General features: G+C 38.9%; 1 protein-coding gene across 2 annotated transcripts in view; it reads left to right on the top strand.

Moving 5' to 3' along the window:
* TMED8 (transmembrane p24 trafficking protein family member 8) overlaps nt 1–19,570 on the top strand; it is a 32,865-nt gene extending 13,295 nt beyond the window's left edge. Inside the window, exons 2-6 of one of the 2 annotated variants that reach the window (XM_039883907.1) lie at nt 4,250–4,331; nt 9,093–9,201; nt 10,861–10,987; nt 11,208–11,513; nt 12,673–19,570. In XM_039883907.1, the coding sequence (XP_039739841.1) occupies nt 4,250–4,331; nt 9,093–9,201; nt 10,861–10,987; nt 11,208–11,513; nt 12,673–12,890 (842 nt within the window). In that variant the 3' untranslated portion in view covers nt 12,891–19,570. Of the gene's footprint in view, nt 1–4,249; nt 4,332–9,090; nt 9,202–10,860; nt 10,988–11,207; nt 11,514–12,672 lie in introns of those variants that run through there. The other variant, XM_039883908.1, reaches the window with a different exon arrangement.
* The last annotated feature ends 471 nt before the right edge of the window (nt 19,571–20,041 follow it).

Genomic DNA, 20,041 nt, shown 5'->3' with positions numbered 1-20,041 from the left:
TGTTAAAAAAAAATCTGTGAAACAACTGGAGAAATTTGAACATGGACTGAGTTTTAAATAATATTATTGAACTGCCAATTTTGTAGGAGAGAGAATGATACTGTACCTATGTTAAAAGTCTTTCTTTAGAAATATATTCTAAATGGATATAATGATGTCTGGGCTTTGCTTTAAATAATCCACTGTAGGTATGGTGGTGGGGCAAGGAGATCTGGGATGGAGAAAACAAGGTGTAGATTGTTGAGAAGATAATGGTACATGAGTCTTCATCCCACTATTTTCCAATTTTGTGTATATCTAAAATTTTCTAAGTTTTTACACAGTAGTAATTAATATAATTAAAATATATAAAGAGTAACAAGGGAATAATTTACTCAAAATTCAGAATAAAAGATATGATTGGTAAGGGGCATTATGCAAGGGACTTCTAAAGTACTAATAATTAACCTAGTTATGAGTACACAGGTATTGGTATTAATATTTTTAGCTGTGTTTGCTTTTCATGGAATGTTTCATGTGTATGACATATTTCACACTAAAAAGTAGAAAGAGCTTATTATCAGGACATAAAAGGAATCATACAGAATCCAATTGCAGGAAGCACAGTTGGACCTCATGGGAATTAGAAAGTGGTCAGGCAGCCTCTCTGTGTCTGTTTTTCTTCTGGGCCCTGCAGTTTCTCGTTTCTTCTTTTCTTGAATGTATCATTTTCGTGTCCAACAATTGTCTTCTCAGCTTAATCATTTGCTTTTATGTGGCCTGTGAAGGCTTATTCTAAATGGCAGGCTCAGTCCCTGACCCCACTGAGGCTCTTCAGTCTGTTTTGGTCTCTGATACCAACTTCAGAGCTTTGGGAAGAGAATTGGACTGACATTTAGGGAGATGGTCACTCAATACCAATGAATGAACTATGCCTGCGTAGTGTAACCTTGGTCACAGGGCCTGCCCCTTCCAAGGCTGTGAACGGGGCAAATTCTTAAGGAAGGGTTGAAGATACCAATAAAATGACATCATTGCCTATACAACAGTGAAAAATTTGAAACAATCTCTAGCTCTAACAATACAGGCTTGAGAATTGGTTGAAGAAATTACAGTATAGCCTATGGGATAATATGCAGCCATTTAAAATTATGATATAGCCCCTTTTTTATTGACCCTAAAAAATGTTCATGAATAATAATAACATTTGGTGCATGTCCTTTCAGAAATATAAATATATAAATATAAGTATATTTAAAAAACATATGTACATATATTTGTACTGAGCCATAAAATGAGTAGAAATAACGAATCACTAATGAATAATTAATGAAAAGCTGTATTTTGGAGAATCCTGAGCTAGTGGGTATTATAGTCCAGCTTATCAACTCATGACACTATATTGTCCACGCCCCACACAAAGTTGATGGCTGGGGGATAGGGAGAAAACTATATAAATATATAGATGTATATACATATGTATACATATACATATATTCATATGTATGTATATATATAAATATATTCATAAATATATAAATATATTTATGAAAGGATATGCACCAAAATGTTAAGAATGGTTATTTTTGGCTAGTGAGATTGCAGTTGTTTTTTTTTCTTATCTGTATTTTCTGATTTTTTTCTACACTGAATATTGGATTATTTCTATATTAAAGTCTGGAAGGGTAAATGAAAAATGTTTATTTAATTTATTCTATAATGAGCAAAGCATATATTAGTGTAATTTCAAAAAGTTAATTTGAAATAATATGAATATGTAAAGTCCTGCATTTAAGTTAAAAAGTCAACTATTTTCCAAAGATCTGTTTCAAAAATAGAACATACGAGAGACTGGGCTTGGAATAAGTTTATTTTTATAAGCCCTAGAGATCTTGATTGACTTATTTAGGACAACAGGGTAAGTTTTCAGTAAAAAATATTAAGTGCCCTGTAGGATATTGTGTCAAGAAATATTGTGTCCTTATTAAGAGATTATTTCAATGTATTATTCTGCATGGATTAGAACACATCTAAAAAAGTTGTTCATTTTAGCTCCTTACTTTATGTGGGACAGAGTGGAACTAAATGAAGCCAGCATGGTCAGAGATCATCTAAGGGATGATTGAGAGAACTGGAGATAGCCTGAGAAGGAACCTGCAGGAAATGTGATACCAGGCTATAAATATTTGAAAGGATATTGTGGGAAGGAGTGATCGAAGAGCAGAATTTATTAGGAAGCAGCTTTTACTTAGGTCAACATAGGGAAGAACTTTCTGTCCTCTGTTTCTCATTGAAAAAGGGACTTTCCCCAGTGTCAGAGACTGGGGAACATTTGACGACTGTTTTAGATTCAGTTCCTGTGTTGACAGATGTAAAGAAAACTTTAGTTCTTCTGTGTTTCTCCTTTACTCTCACACTGCTACCACACTCCACAACTTCTGACACCAGATGTGTGGGTTTTTTTTTTACTCACACCAAGCAATTCTACATCCCCAGCAGGGTGTCCTAACAGTTTAACTCAGTTCTTACACTCTCTACCTGCAGATACCATAGATTAAGGGCTCAGGCCCACAGACTGCCCCACCGCTCAGATGCCAATCTGAAAGTCATAGGTCCCCAAGGTTACCGCAACTTCTGTCAGAATTGGCTACAAATCAGAGGTTCCCATGACCTCCTTCCCCTTAGATTTGATTATTTGTTAGAGCAGTTCCCAGAACTCAGGAAAGACTTACTTACATTTACCATTTTATTAAAGGATATGATAAAGGCTACAGATGAACAGTCAGATAAAGAGATACAGAGGGCGAGATATGGGAGAATCTGGAGTACAGGAACCACCATCCCTGTGCAGCTGGCGAGCATCATCCTCTAAGTGTATGGATGTGTCCACCAACCTGGAAGCTCTCCGAATCCTGTACTTTTGGGATTTTTGTGGAGACTTCATCACATAGGCATGATAGATCTTTAACTCCATTTCCAGCCCTTTTCCCCTTGGTGGGGCTGAATCCCAAGCTTCCAGTCATGGCTTGGTCTTTCTGGTGATCACCTCCCATCCAGGAGCCCACCAAGGTCACTTCATTTGTACAAAAGACCCTGCTATCACCCAGGAAATACCTAGAGATTTAGGAACTCTGTGTCAGTAATGAGATCAAAGACCAAATATAGAACAAAAGATGTTCCTAGTGCCCTTATCACTTAGGAAATTATAAGGGTTTTAGGAGTTCTGTACCAGGAACCGTGGGCAGAGATAATATGTATATTTTCTATTATCTCACAAGAGGAAAATTGGGTAGCATAAGCTCTAAATTCTTTCTACCTATGAGAGTATGAATTGACGAAAAGAAAAATAGATCTTATTCACATACAAAAAAATGAGACTAGATTAAAGTCAGATCACAAACATTTGCCTGTCATTTTTACTTTTATGTTACTACCAAACTCTGACACTTTCAGGGTCTGAGGTTCTCTTCATTAAGTTGTACTTTGTATTGAAGAGTGGACTTTGGGCTCCAGTTTTTAGCTGTTTTAACTAGAGGAGGTTAAACTAGGGTTTGTCAAAATATACATGGAACCATATACTTATCTGAGTGCTCAAGGAAAGGCTAAATGAATAAAACACACAACTAAGAGCACCTAATGGTTACGAGCATGACTGCCTGCGTTTGAATCCTGTCTCTATGCCTTAATTCCTTCACCTGCAAAATGGCAATAATAATACCAGTCATTCAGCTTGTTATGAGCTTGGAAACATGGCTTTCATTATGCATTTCAACAAATACTCCTTGAAGGTGCCTAATGGTTATTTGGTAAGTCTTGGTGAATGAGTGAGTGAGTAAATGAATGAAATTACACAAAAATTTTACCTGACCTTGGAAACTGTGATCTGAGCTTACTGAATATAGAGATGGCACTCTATACTTTGCCACTGAATCCAAGTTTGTTTCATCCTACATCTCACTTTGACCTCTATTTTCTGCCTAGTTTAATCATCTGCTTTCTGAGAAATAGTGATTCTTAAATTAGGATTAATTCTATGAGGACTTGTTTTAGAAAATGACATTTTAAAAAATAAATGGGTTATAACTGAGAATACTTGGGTGTGATGACTTGAATAATTTAAGTACTAAGCCTCCCAGAGTTTAAAGTTTATGCCCAGAATAATTTTGGAAAGATAAAGTTATTTGAAACTGCCAGATTTTTTTAAAGATACCACAACAATTATGATTATGTTCCCTCTCAGATATTAAATTTTCTTTCCATGATTTTCTAGAGAATGAAGATCTAGAAAACACCGAGGTCACCTCTCCAGTGGCTTCTGCCTGTGATCCAGAGTCCCATTCCTCACCCTACAGGTAGGGAAACAACACCTTTGGATAAAATTCTTCTAGTGCTTTTATCTTCTGTGATAAGGAGTTGATGAAAGAAGTGGGCAGCAACGTAAAAGGGGAAGACAGGTTGAAGTGAAGGGCACGAATCGTTTCATCATTAATTAATCAACCCTTAAGTGTATTCAGGAACAATGTCTGATCTTTTTCAGGTTATAAAATTTTCTTTTACTCTCAGGGAATAAAATTATAACGAATAGTATAGTGTCTTCATTTATCTTCTCCTGAAGACCAGGTTCAAATTTAAAAATGTTTGAAGTGGAACCCAGGTGGGCTTTCAAGAGAATGTGTTTGGTTTTTATCCATAAAATACACACACACACACACACACACACACGCACACGCACACACATGCACACTATTGGAGGCAGTTTTTTATTATGTAATTTTCAGATTAAACCATTATGATGACCTTCATTCAGGCTGTCATTCTTAATTTTCCTCTCTGTCCATCTTATCTACCCACCTTCAGTGTGTATAACAGAAAGAGTTGATAGCAGAGTGTATAACAGAAAGAGCGGAGTTGTACTGAGCCCTAGAATGACTGGAGACACGAAACATTAATGGAATAATTAATTAAAAACTGTATTTTGGAGAACCCTGAGCTAGTGAATATTATAGTCTCACTGATCATTGAATGATACAATGCTATCAAGCAGAATCCGTGCTTTTCATGTCCCACACAAAATTGATGGCTAGAGAATGTCAAAATATTTTAAAAATCTGTTACTTCTTGAGTACAAGTTCTTACCTTTGTATATGGAGTAAAACTCTTTTTTTCCCAGAATTTAGATGATGGAAGATAATCATTAATACAGATGGTGATAATAATATAATAATAACCATACTTTATTGAATGTTTCTCTGTAACAATGTTATAAAATTCTCATTTTTTATTGAATATTTCTATTAGCTCAGTACTATACCAGGTGTTAAAATGTATTATTTCATTTAATCCTCATAATGACCATCATGAAATAAGTGTACCTGTTTTTTTTTTTTTAAGTTAAGGAAAATGAAATAGTGCATTCAGTAATTTTCTCAAATTCACACAGCTTTAGGTTTGTTTAACTCTAAAGCTTATTTTCATAAGTAGCAATAACAGGGTTTTGAATTCTATGCTTAGAGTTACTAGGTTTACTATACATAAAATCCTTTTAGAAGACATAGTCTCCTCAAGGCTTTATTTGAGACAATCCATATTTTCACCAAATCCCCTGAAGAGAACTTTCTGTCTTCCTTCCTCCACCCCTTTTCTGTCGATTTGAAGGATCTTTAGGGGATGGATTTTGGCACAGAACTGATTTTTCCTCTTAAGAGTAAATACATTTTTTTGAGTGAGGAATATAGAACATGCTTAGAAAAAAAGGACATTTAATTTTAAAGTTTTGTTTCTAAAATCTAGTGTGTGAAGAAAAAAATTCAGCAAGCGTGGTGCCTGAAGTTTAGTGTCTGTGTTTTGTAGATATTAGAAATGGAAACGGCACAACTCTGTCTTCCCTAATGTATCTGGCTGCTGGCTGGCCAGGCTGGCCCCTCCATTTGGGATGGCCTCAATGCTCCAGTCCAGCACAAACCAGAAGGCTCACAATGGTAGTTTTATGTGGTTTATCAATAGTATCAAATGATTTGCAATTCTTTTCAAAATAACCTTCACTAATTCTTCAGAGCATAAAATGCTAATATGAATATTGAATTTGTGTAACTGTTGCATGTCCTGTTTAAAATATCTTTTTTTAACAAGCCAAACCATATTCATGCAAAGTAGCATGCACAAAGACAAAAAAGAAACTAAATTTTAGATGCCATATACAGTAAGATCAGGCTAATGGTCAGATTAACTATTATATTCTCACATTCCAAATTATCTTCTTTTGTTCCCAAGGAAAAATTAATTTATTCATTTAACAAGTATTTATTGGGTGTCTACTATTTATTCATTAAATAGATATTTGTTCAGAGCCTGCTCTGTTCCTGACACTGTTCTAGGCACTGAAAATACCACAAATAAACAAGCAATTTAAGTTCCTCTTCTCATAGAGCTTACATTCTAGTGAGGGAAGCAGACAGAAAGCAAGTATACATCTAAGTTGCCATCAACTATAAGATGAACTGCTATTTTATGTACCACCAAGAAAGGAAAACGTGCCTCCGAAGATAGAAAGTCTAATAAGAGACCCCCACATGGAGCTGGGCCACCAAAAGCCTACAGCTTCAGTGAAAAGATAAACAAGGAAAAGAATCCCTCTACCCCGTGAAGGACAGCAAGGAAACTTGAATGTCTCAACCTTGGTACTGTGGGGGGGATACTCCCCTGAGAATATGAACCACAAGTTTTCAGTCACCAGTTTGTTGTCTAAATTTACTCTGCAAATGTGGTTGGTCTAAACAAACCCTTAAACAGGACTTCAAGTCGACTCAGTTGGTGGCACTTCTGAGCACTGGCAGAAACAAATGCAAATCTGTGGAAAGACTCGATGTGAGTCCTGGCCCGCGGCAGTTTTAAGACACCACCAATTTTAGGACATCCCATATTTCAGTTGTATTAAAATCTGAAAACAAGTATGCATCTTGCAATCAACAAAATACCATACATAGTATGTCAGGCAGTAATGAGTACAGTGAAGGAAAATGAAACAGGGTAAGGGTGTAAACAGTGATGGGGCCAAGTTGGGGAGAGCCATTTTATATGTGGATATCTGGGAAGCCTTCCGAAAGTCATGGCTGAGCAGGAACTTGAAGGAAAGGAAGCTATGAGGTAGCTAGGGGAAGATGATTCTAGGCAGAAGTGACAGCAAGTGTAAAAACCTTTAAGTAAGAAAGTGCTTGAACTGTTTGAGGACTCTCAAGAGATTCAGAGGCCCTTGTGACTGGAGTGGACTGAGCAAGGCGAGATGAGGTCATTCTAGGAGAGATGGAGTCAGAGTGCAAAGAGCCTGAGGGTTCCCTGTGACGGGCTTGGCTGTCGATACTGGGCAAACAGAGCGAGTAAGACCCAGTTCTTGCCTTCAAGCTCACCTAATAGTTAGACAGATAATAATAAATAATAATACATAAATAAAAGTGGACCATAATTTCTGAGTTTAAGAGGATAAAATCGACTCATAGCCTAGGCCAATTTATAATTTACACAGGATTACTCAAGCAAACCTATAAAATCCACATATCCACAGCTCTGATTTTCATAGCAGCTACCTCTTGTTTGTTCTGAGGTAGGTTGGAGTGACTTGGATCTTCCAAAAGATGGCTCTGTTTTATCTGAAGAAGAGATAATTTATAAAGTAGGAGTGATTTTAAAAAAAATTTATATTAAAAGAAAGAAAGAAATAATGAGTACAGTGAAGGAAAATGAAATTTTCTTTCAAACTCAAAATGAGCCCTCCGTTTCCCCGTGTGGTGTATAGTGCTGTGTCCCAGTCATTTACTCAGCATTTCTCAGGAAACAATGCCTGAGAGCAGCAGTTCTCAAACCTTTACACTCTCAAAAATTATGGAGGACCCCAAAGAACTTTTATTTATGTGCGTTATATCTATCAATGTTTACTATATTAGAAATTAAAACCAAAAAATTTTTAAAAATTGTTATTGATTCATTTGAAAAGAACAATAACAAACTCATTACATGTTAACATAAACAACATGTTTTTAATGAAAAACTTTTCCAAAGCAAAAATAATTTAGCGAGAAGAGAGATGTAAATCTTTTTAATGTCTGCCTTAACAGAAGACAGTTGGATACTCAGATCTGCTTCTGCATTCGTTCTGTTGAGATATCACATGTCATGTAGTCTCTGGAAAACTCCACTGTATACTCTTGAGAAGATGAAATTTAAAAAGGCAAATCATATTTTAGAATTATTGTGAAAAGTTTTGACTTCACAGACTCCCCTGAAAGAGTATTAAGGACCCCAGGGGTCCCGGATGGTACTTTCATAACAGCTGCTCTAAAGAATCCATGCCACTTTTTGTTGACAACAGATTCCCAAGAGGCTTGGGGTATTGTGCTACAGCCCTGGCACTTAACTCACTTTCTAGTCTCTCTAGAAGCCAGGGGAAATGGAAGAGAGCATAAATTATTCTCTCGCTTCTTTGAAATTAACTATTCAAATAGTTGTGTTTTAAGTTATTGGGATAGTGGATGAATATGCTTAAAAAAAGAAAGAAAGTGATTACTTTATTTTATTACTCAGTGAGTTGGGTATGATATGGATGCCAGAGGTAGGGTTGTAAAAGGCAAGGCATGAAATAGAAATGCTGAAAGCCAGCTCCTGGGATAACTGTGGAGAGGGATTGCCTTGCTGATGAGGTTGCACTTCTTTGGTTTTGCTGATAAAGTTTTGACTTAGGTGAGGCATCTTCCTTTTGCTTCTAACCAGTGGCTTTATGTGTAGAACAGAACTAGGAATCTAATTCTTATTTTGTTTAAATTCTTTGTGGAGCAAATGGCACCAGTCCTAGACTGAGGAATAAAACCAGACTTGCAGTCTGTCTCAGATGACTGAGTTGTGTGTTTACTGTGGTTCTGGGAGCCTGGGATGTGGCTTCAGCAGTCTGTGGGCCCTCACACACTGTCACCAGTTCAGCCCTGGGCAGTGGTCTGCTAAAGTGACAGTAGAGATTGTGGTGGGGGGTGTGTGTCCTTTGAAGGTTGTTTTCTTTCTGAGTTTCTCTGGGGCTGTCGTGCCTTTTATCAAAGTCTTTGAATTGACATGCTCTCTTCCTCTGAGAGGCCGCAGATGGTATCTCCAGTGAGTGAGGATGCCACAGAAGACCTGCAGAAAACCCCCGGTGCCCTGGTGGCTCAGGCCTTGGTGGAACAGGAATTGCTACATGCAGAGGTAGGGAGCACATTCTTGCTCTCTCTTTGAAAAGCAGGAGTTTATGGTACCAGAACTTCCATACGTATGGATGGGTTGGATTTAGAAAGCGCTATAAGGGTGGCTCACAGAATTCTCTTTGCTCTCTTTAGGGCATCTGATTTTTAATTATTTGGAGAATGACCATATGTAACTCCCACATGGCCTATCACTGTACTAGCACCCAGTAGGCACCTATTCCAGAAATGAGGTGTTAGAATGAATGTTTATGTGTTCTCAATGTGAAGAACCTTAAACCATTGAACTGTGTTTTAGTCTCACTTTTCTGGTGGTAGATGTACTCAGTATTTATGGTAAAGATTCCATAGAAGTAATATTGATAGTGGTGGTCTCCCTGCCATGGAGGAATGGTTGTATCATTATTAACATATATGTTATAATAACAAATGACATTAGTGTCAAGGAAGATAATGCTAAACATTATAATTATATTTGTATAATACTTTATAATTTACAAAACATTTTATCCACAATACTTTATTGATTCCTGAGAACAATCCTGTGAGGTAAGTACCATTGTGTCTCCATTTTACAGATGAGGAAACTGAGGCCGAAAGATGTTAGTGACTTTACTAAGGCTATCCAACTAATAAGTTGCAAACTAAATCCTTTGTTTAGTCTTATGGAAAAGGAAGAACTATTCAATCAAGTTAGGCAAATGGAGTTAAGAACCAAAAGATTTATTCTCCAGAAATAGATAATTATGAGAATATAGTCTGGGAGGATTATAAATTTATGTATTTATTGCAAACAAAATTCTCCTCTCTTAACTGGACCACTGTCTCACTGTTGTGCTCTCCCATGTTGGCAGTAGATATATAGTTCTTCTCGAGTTGCCCGCCAGTTACTTGGAGAAGGAGTAGGAAATTAAGGCATAATAGCATGAAACAGAGGAATACTAATCTGAGTGATTTGAAGTGAAACCCACTAGGGAGACATTGAAGCCTCCTGCTATGGGTTAGCAAGGGCTTTGAGTATCAAGTGACGTTTGTACTCTGCCATGCAGGTTAGATGTCTGGCAGCAAATACGCTGTTTAAATGCAAACTCTGGGGACAGTCTAAGGGGAAATTGTAATTATTTATAGATCACTGAGAGAGACAGAGACAACAAATTGGATTCTCTCTTCAGTGCTTTGGTGAATTGACTGACAGTGATCTGGAAGTAACCTTTGAATGGGAACTGTAGCAGGAAAATTGTGTGGTAGAGTGAGAGTTGAGCTAAATCCGGGGTGCAAGAGCTGTCATGAGCAGAGCCACAGGGAGGTACTGTGCAGGCCGGGGCAAGACCAACGCATGGCCCAGAAGTGCTATTGATACAAAAGTCAGTAGCAAGTTTTGAGGAATTTTGTGGACAAGGATTTTATAAAAGAAAAGTTGCAAAAGTTAGATGAGAACAAGAAAGAATCATTAAACTAGGGGACATTTTGGTGGCACTTAAAAAAAGTTAGTAGAATTTATTAGCAACCTGGACATGGAGAAAAGAGAAGGGATGTTGACTAGCACACTAGGCTCAGAGTCGGGAAAGCTGCGGTGATAGGCAGCGGGGCAGCCTTCATTGAAAAAAGGCTAATTGGAATCTGCAACTCTAATATATCGTCTAACCAGAATTCTGTTGTGCAGATGGCCAAGCACCAAGTTCCACAGTGGCCTGGGGACATCATTATGATCCAGTCTGAGCACACAGGAGCTGTAGATATTCTTTCAGCTGATTTGGAATCTGCAGACCTTCTGGGGGACCACAGGAAAGGTGAGCCCTGTGGGAGTGTGGAGGGTGGATTTTCTGTTCCTAATGGGTACTTAAAGAAAGGCAGGCTGACAGATGGAAGGAAAGATAGAAAGTGACTTGTGAAAGGAAGTCAAAGAATTCAGTAGAAAGAATGTTGACTGTGACAACTGCTCTGAGCAAAATGCCAAGTATGGCAGCATTTTCTCTGGGTTTCTGAGTGGCAAGCTACCTGTTCTTTCAGTGTCCCCACCTCTGATGGCTCCTCCATGCATCTGGACCTTTGCCAAGATGAAGGAATTCAAAAGCAAGCTGGGCAAAGAGAAGAACAGCCGTCTGGTGGTGAAGCGGGGTGAGGTGGTGACCATCCGGGTACCTACCCATCCAGAGGGGAAGCGTGTCTGCTGGGAGTTTGCAACCGACGACTATGACATTGGCTTTGGAGTTTATTTTGACTGGACCCCTGTAACCAGCACTGACATAACTGTGCAGGTCAGTGATTCCAGTGAGGATGAGGATGAAGACGAGGAAGAGGAGGAGGAGATTGAAGGTAAATTTAATTTTAATATAATTTGCAGTTTCCTTTCCTGGTTCAACCCAATATCTAGTGACCACTTCCTGTGTTGTACTAGTCCTGCTCTTCCTTGCAATGCAAGTAAGGAATCCGTTTCAGCCTTGCAAGCTGAGTTGAGTGATGTAGGCCAGAATCAGACCCTCAAAGAACATTCTGGTAGGATTAGTACCGATGTCTTAGTGGAAAGCTTCTTTTCCTTTTTGTCAGTATTTGCTGTTTCCCCAACATCTCCTTGGGAACAGAGACAGTGTTTTTCAGATCATATATAAACCTGAGGTTATTTTACATTTTTCTCTTAATTTTGGGACATTTACATTTATTCTTAGCCTGGAACCAAACTGAGTGATTACAGTTTCCTAAAGTACCCATTCTCTACCCCCTCCAAAGGGTCACAGCTGCCTGGCTACTCTTTACTTCTCATGCCTGGAGCATTTTTAAAAGTAGTCTCTGCTTGTTCCTGTTGTTACTTGCAATACCTTCTCCAGATGGCCCTGAGGCACTTTTTATCCCTTTGGTAATATAAGAGCATGTCCTAAGCATTAATTTTATTCCTTAGTTTTCCTATATCATAAAATCCCTTAACTTGCTTCTTCATGTAAAAGCAAGTCTGAAGGGAAACCTTCAGGTATTAAGGGAGGAGGAGAACCTCATGTCTTATTGCTGTTCTTTAGGAGGCCGAGTAGGAGTTCTAGGTCATTCTAGATGGCATGTTTGTCTACATTTCATACCTCCATTGGCTAGTTCTTTCCTCCGTTGAATGAAGGAATGTTGGAATCTTCCCTTCTAATATAATTTTCTCCCTTTTGGAAATGTCCAGACATTTCTGGAGCTAGGTAGGGCTCCATAAGGCTAAATTCTTCTTTCTCGGTAGAGACATTATTGGCATTTGGGGTGGGATGTTTCTTTAATGAGCAGTTACTATCCTGATGTTTATCACCCCTGGATCCTTGGATCACCAGCTAGTTGCTGTGATGGCCAAAAAGGCCACCAGGCATTTCCACATTCCTGTAGGAGGACAATAGCATCCGCCCTGGGTGAAAGCCACTAGGTCACCTGGTCCATTCTCTTACCTTCAGGTAGGACTTATTCAGTCTCTGAAGTCATATCCAAACACTCTGCCATTTTGCTCCTGCAGACCCTGTCCCAGTTGGAGATGTGGAGAGAGGCTCCAGGAGCTCACTGCGGGGTCGCTATGGGGAGGTCATGCCTGTGTACCGGCGAGACAGCCACCGAGATGTGCAGGCTGGCAGCCACGACTACCCCGGGGAGGGCATCTACCTGCTCAAGTTTGACAACTCCTACTCCCTGCTACGCAACAAGACTCTCTACTTCCACATCTACTACACTAGCTGAAGGCCCATGGGGACGGGGCAGGCGGGTGCTCACTGGCTAGAGCAGGCTGCCAGCTCTTGTTTCCGGTAGGCAAGAGCTCGAAGTTGGGCGTGAGGCACCTGGCTCTCACGCCCTGCCTGGCGTGCCTGACTGGTGACCCTGTGTAGCTTTTCCCGCTTCTTGGCTTCTGCAGATGGTGGTATAGTGCCCCTGTTCTGTGGTTCCTGACTCACACTCTTCTTGCTTCAGACTCCAGCAAAATCACTCTGCGAAGGTGCCTATCAGGCAACAGCCTAAAAGGAAGTTGAGTGTTGTCTTTTAAAAAGAGGTTTGTCTTGGTACAAGGTATATTTTTGCAATTGCTGCTCTCTTCTTGCCCAGGGCCTTTATTGCAGATGTGTTTGGTGATACCTACTCTCTTTTTGAAGTGCTAGAAGAGGTAAAAGCACTTGTTTATGAAGGAACCTAATCTCTTGGATGGAGAAAGCTCTGTCCAGCCTCTCACCACTGCCATATTCCCACCTGCTGGTTCTTCGTGGTCTCTAGCACAGGCTGGGAGCCCTCACTGCCTCTGAGGGGTGTTATTAGTCCTGATGGTTCACCTCTGCCTTTTTGCCTCCTCTTTCCCCATTCTTAAGCCTATGTTGTTGCCGTTACAGCAAGAACTCCCATACAATCTAAAGTGATGATAAGTGTAACTAGGATCTAAGGGGAGTTAAAACTGCCTCTTCCTGTTTCAAGAGGTAGTGTCCCTTACCAAGGGCACTGGTGGTTGAAGGAGAAACGGTGGCAGTTAGGTACTGGACTGATCTCAGAACTCACATCTTGAAAGTCATGTGTTACTAAATTATTATTTTTTGCATATGAAAAGAAGAAGGGGTATAATCTAAGAGAGAAGGTTAAAAAAAAAAAAACAAAAAACCCAGATTTCCTACCACTTTTTTTTCTTTAGAGTTTGAGTGTTATTTAGAAATTTTGCTTTGGAACCAATCAGACTTCCAAAGTTTCTGGATTTAGGTTTCTTGTGTTGAGGGCTTAAAGCTTTTGGTGTTCAGAGTCTCTGAGGAAAGGTGATAATGAGCTTCACTGTTGACGCTGATTGGATTTATTCTTTACTGGGCCAGAGCTTGCATTTCCTTGGTGACCGCCTTTCCTCTCTATAACTCTGAGGCCCAGGAGTGCCGAAGGGTGCTGCAGCCGGTGGTCACCAGAGGGGCAGGGTGGCAAGGCTTCAGGCAGAGAAGGAGGCAGAGAAGGGTCCATTGAGGTTGTCGGTACCTCCTTGTTTCTAATTCCTTGTGTCAAGTCTGTTACTGCCTTAGAATTTTGAAGAATGATTAGATTTATTTATTACTTTATTTATTTTTTTTTTAGTACATTTCAATTTGCCTTTGACCATCTGTTTCTCAGAAGGCTTCCATCTGCTCTGAGCCATTGAGGCCACCTCTTCTGTAGAGTTAAAGATAGAATCATTTAGGAGATTTTAGGAGAAGTTGAGAAGTGGACATGTTCCCTTCCTGCAGGCCAGTCCTGTGATGCTTTAGAAGGAATCTGCCCCTTCTGGGGTGGATGACACTGACATACCCTGGCGTTTCCTGTGAGGAGCTCTAGGTTGTGAGGGAGTCATATGCCCAGGATTGAGTACAGAGGACTCGACTCTCCACTGAAGGATATCCTGTGATTCCAGGTTGTCAAAGTCCTTTGCCTCTGAGGCGTCACTTTCTTCACAGTATTTCCTCTGGCTCATTCCAGGCCTCCCCTGTGTACAGGAACAGGAACTAGAAGGACCGGGCTTCTCACGATAGGTCTGTTGTAGCATCTGTGTCACAAGTAAAGGGTGATACAGACTGCACCTTCTGGTTTCCTGGGAGCAAAGCCCAAAGGTAGAGTAAGATGTCGTGGACTGCCATAGCATTGCTGTTCTCAGAGCGGCATCATACCTCCATTATTTTATATTTTGTAGAGATTACACTGGCCAAAATTTATATACCTTGTAAGAAATTAGAAATTATTTTAGTGACTGTCTAATTGGGCAGTGAAAGGCAAACTTGCTGTGCGTCATCTCATCAAATAGCTGAGTGACCACTCATATCACTGAAGTCGAATCATACCTTTGCTAATACAATCTTTATAAAATAATTTTATACCAAGCTGTTCTCCAGTCAGCTAAAGCTTTGCTTATTTTTCCTGTTTATTATTAACTTCTGACTTTCTCTTGAAATGGAGCTGCCAGGCCATAGCAAGCTCCCTGGGTAATACTTATTGTTTATTTTTGCTGTGAGAGTCTCTGTACTTATTTTCTTTGGAATTCTTGTTCTCTTGCATCAGGGAAGCCCGAGGGAATTGTTCCCATTGCTTGTGTGTGCCTCTTATTGTCTGGTCACTTTGAAGTCCTGGACATTGTTACATTTCAGTCAGGGTTTCTTTGTTCCATTTGCACAAAATTGCTGAGAAGATATTTTCACTGTCTAATTAATTCACCATCTCATATTAAATTTCCGAAATTATTGAACTTTAAGGACAAAATATTATTTACTGAGGCACAGGTAATTACTGAGAATTTCATAACCCAGCAAATCCTAAGAGGTAGTTATTTCCTTAGTCTCCCCACATCCAAGTTTATAGAACCAAATGATGAAATGAAAATCATTTGTTTTCACCCTCACCCTGTTCTCTGGAGCACAAATAAACATTAACAAACAATCAAAAGAAAGTGTTTCATCTTAGGAGGGAGACTGGGATTCTTTACACAGAGTGGCTGAGTTCTTAAATTTCTTCAGTTTGTTTATTTTTGCTACTTCGTTGAGAGATGGGGCTTTTAGAAAGGAAGACATGTTTAAAGGCTTAATTTTTTTCCAATATTTTACCATGAAAAATTTCCAGCAAACAGAAAACTTAAATATATAGTAAACACATTTAACTATACCACCACATAGAGTTTAAAGTTACAAGATACTAATTTTTAAACAAAGATGATTCTACCATTCTGTTCCTTTTGACAAGTGTCCACTTAGAGTATGTTCCCTGCACAGACATCAGTTTAGAGACCTCCTGAATTTTTGCAGACTTGTTTCATTCAACATGGGTTACCTGGAAGGTGGTCCTCGTAAGTATTTCTTGGCTTCCATCTTTCAAACTCCTGCTGTATTTCCCCTCTCCCTCAGGCCATAATTTCTGCTGTTTTCTTCTGTAATGGGACTGTTGGAGTGAGGGTAACTATAAAGTCCTCTGAAAGGACTTTAATCTCTTTGCTTTATGAGACATCCTCAGGACTCTGGATTAAAACTCAATCCTCACATAATATGCAGCTTTATAATGGAAATAGGTAGCAATTCGAAATGAGGCCATTTTTAGTTATTTTCTTAATTGAGTCATGCACTTTAAAAATGTTTGAATCTATAGGAAAGAAAATCTTGTACTTTTATAAAGTATATATTGTCCCTTATATATGTAGAAGAGTTAAATATGAATGCTCACTGTCTTATATTTATCAGTGGGATTAGATATTATTGTAAAATTTATTATTTATAGGAAGTATCTGAGTTTACATGTTTTTGATGAGTCCTACCCAGTCCATTGTTGAATTAGATGAAACCCAAACGCCAAAGTCTGTATTTTTGTATTTAAAGACCACTTTTCTGCAAAAGAATGCCTTTTAACTCAAAAGTTTGTGGTTCTAAGGTAGAGAGTTGAATAACCCTAATATGTACTGTTGTTTTAGAGGAAGGGGCATGAATGTTACTGTTCTGTGCAGCTTGAGAACTGCCTTTTTAAATTAATAGTAAGGAATGAAAACAGTAAATTGAGGTGAAGGTAGAAAAACTATCCTGGAGTTTTGCTCATATCCCAATTTTGTTTAGTTCTTTAGTTTCCGCTTCATTAGTTGGAATTGTTCTGGCTCTCCTTCTGCTTGTTGGAGAAATCCCAAACCCACTTTGCCACCTTTTCCAACACCATCGACTTTAGAAGTGTTTTTAAGTAGGTCTCCTCTGCTAAGCGTAATCCTGACCTGAAGATTGATTTCATCTCTATAGTCTCTGGGATTTAGGAGCCCAGCACCATGAAAAAAAGATGGTGGGTTTGGAAGAGGCTAGGCAGAGTTCCGGTTGTGTCACTGCAGCCTCAATTTGGTTTTGACTATGGTCAAGAAAGGGATGAAATAGGTTAATTTTGATCAACATCATAGAAGAGTCTCAAGCCACAAAGGTGTGTTCGTGAACAAGCTGTGACCCTGTAGGCTGACCGTCCTGCGAGGTATTGGAATCACCACCATCTTTAATCCTGGTGGGATGGCCATATACGCAGCAGTAAAGAGAACAAAGCACACACACAGTTTGTTCTCCTTGTTAGAGCTTCCAGTTAGACTTTCTCTTGAGTGTAAGGTCCACATCCAACTTTTTAGCTAGTTTCTTTCTATCTGGCCAAAAGTGTAGAACTCATGAATCTGCTAGAAAAGGGAAGAGCATCATCCCTATTGCATCTCAGTGGCTGAAAAAGAGTTGGAAAGTGAGTTTCTGTCTGAAGGAAGGTAATTTCATTTTTGTTGTCGTGAGTGGTAGCTTGTTAAGGGATTCATGTTCTTTAGCGAGCAAGTCATTATATTCATTGTGTTTGTGCTCAGGGAGCCATGATGCATAATTCTTTAGGGAGTAAGTAGGGACTGGGTGTCTAAAACCAATCACGAGCCTGGTGCTTTCCAGCAATCTAGGATGTGGTGAGTATCCTCATGGCCAAAGTTCCAGTCTTCACGCATGTGGGATCCTTATCCCTAGGCTCTCATTTCCATGTAGCTGAGAGACAAAGAGAGGGACTAGCTCCCCGTGTTCCTCTCTGATGTCTTGATCATTTCTGGTGTTGTTCAGCACTGGCAGTATGGTTCCTGGTGGCCTGTTTTCTGGGCATGGGGGAAGGCCCTCAGGGAAGAACTGCTTTGGTTCTGTCGGTACCTGAATATGGTCAGCATTACTCTTTTGCCCTGTCTAACCAGTCCAGCACCTATGGATACTCCTTTGATATCTACCCACTTATTCAGGTAATGAGGTTAGGGTAGGATTTGGGACTCAAAGAGTGAGAGAAACTTTGCTAAGTATTGTAAAGCCAGATTTCAGAAGTCAGTGCTTTCTCTAGAATGTTGCATTGTCCCTGCCTGAACCAAAAAGGCCAGACAAAGCTCCTCCTGTTTGAATCTCTTGTTACCAAGCTAAGAAAACCTAATTACTTGCCTAAGCCTTGATAGCAGGGTTCATTTACAAATAGTCATTCCCTCAAACATTAAGTCCCAAGGCAAGACTCTGGCTTTGCAATTATTTGTAGTCCTGGTGCTTGTTTGAACTCATGATTTCTATTATATATATTTTAATTTCTTTTAGGCCCCAGGCATGTGGACCAGAGTTAATTTCATGTCTCTTCTTCACTCTAAGAGATGAGGAAAGGGTACTCCAGAAATCTAGAGATACATTTTAATTAAATTCTATAGTTTTCGGTCACTTTAAGCAGGTAGTTTTGGCTTATCTAGGGATAAAATAATATATGTGAAATGATTTCCAGGGAACAAGTATATTTCCTTAAAGTTCTGTTATAAGGCCATGAACAATTCTAAAGTTTTGGTTTAAAATATTATAGTACATAGGATTGCAGAAGAGCTCTTTACCGGCAGTCAGTTTAGGGAGCTCTCTTCCTGCACTCTCATCCTCACTGAGGTTTGAAATGCCTTATCTGTGATGCCCCATTGGATTGGTTGTTATTGTTGACTTTTAGGTTCAGGCAAGAATCATCTGGAAAACATTATCTTAATTCTTTCTCTCATGTCCTAAACAGTACATTAAACTAAGAAATTCCGTATTAAAAACTCCACTAATATCCCTTTCTGAGATAATTGTCCCATAAATTCCTTTTGTTTGTTTAATCAGGTTGGATTATTTCCATTTAGCCATGTTCAAGAGCAAGTAAAGTCTAGAGAAATCAACCCTGTAACCATGACTCTGGTGTACTCATTTTCCCTTAATAATGGGAAGTGTTTTGAAATTCCCAGAAGAAAGCTGCTTTGTAATCAAAGTGATGGGTTATAAGAAAACCAGACTTAGGGTAAGAGTCATTGGAATAGAGGGAGGTGCTTGAAGATTTCCTAAACTACTTTATGCCATTTAGCTTATTTCTGAAAGGCCTGCTTTGGTGCTATGGACTGAGATCTATCAATCGATTGAAAGATGGTCAAGCTTTCTTGGTAAATAGTTAAGCAATTCGCAACCAACCACAAAGGCATTCTTTCCTTATTCTATATCATGCACCGAAACTGACATTACAAAAAGGGATCTGGAAGGGAAACAGTGTCACAGTCTTTTCTTTAAAATACAAAAGTATCCCAACCAGTCATTGATGGCAGTCAACTTTTTTACATGTCCCCTCTCATGAGAAATACTGTCAACATCTCCTATGATTTGTAAGTTAAGAGCTCTGTACCAAATTGTTATTTAATCATGTCCTGCTGAGTGGTTTTTCCTTTAAAATACCATATTTTACCACCCTTTGGTATTGAACGTGTTGCTGTGATACACAGATGATCCCGAGCTATGGTTCTTTAAATAGCTCAGATCTTGTGTTTTTATATTATGTAATAGTTTTGTGATGCTTTTGTGCATTCTTTGTTTTTTCTTCCGAGTTTGAATATGTCATAAATAAACTTTTTCACTATGCACCTGAAATGTTTGAGTTATATCTTGGTGAACCTGATTTATATTAAAAATTTTTTATTCATCTATCCTCTCTATTATAAAAGTATTCTGTAAATCTATATAAATTATAATCTGTCGAGATTATAAAGAAAAATTAACAATTAAGAAGATATGGAGAATGAAGTTAATGATAGATCTGTCATCTGCATTTAAATTCACAGCAAACTATAATGAACTGGGAGCTGGGTTTAGTTCAAGAGCAAAAAATTGGGTTTAGAGTGATGATTGCTAAATAGAACATTGTTGAGTTTTGTCACTGTTTGGTCCCCAGTGATGTTCATTTTCCAATTAATTTACTTTGTTCAGATTTGGAACCAGTACTTTGGACACCAGGGTAATGATCATTAACACAGTCTGGGAGGTATTAATTTAGCCTATTTTCATTTATAAAAATGACACCATATCTTTGACATCTCTTAAAAATGCTGCCTCTGCACATCC

This window comes from Pteropus medius, unplaced genomic scaffold, assembly GCF_902729225.1.
Source record: "Pteropus medius unplaced genomic scaffold, Ma_sr-lr_union100, whole genome shotgun sequence".
In the NCBI taxonomy this organism is placed as follows: domain Eukaryota; kingdom Metazoa; phylum Chordata; class Mammalia; order Chiroptera; family Pteropodidae; genus Pteropus; species Pteropus medius.
Note: the sequence above shows the minus strand (reverse complement) of the source record. Positions and strands in the feature narration are given on the sequence as shown.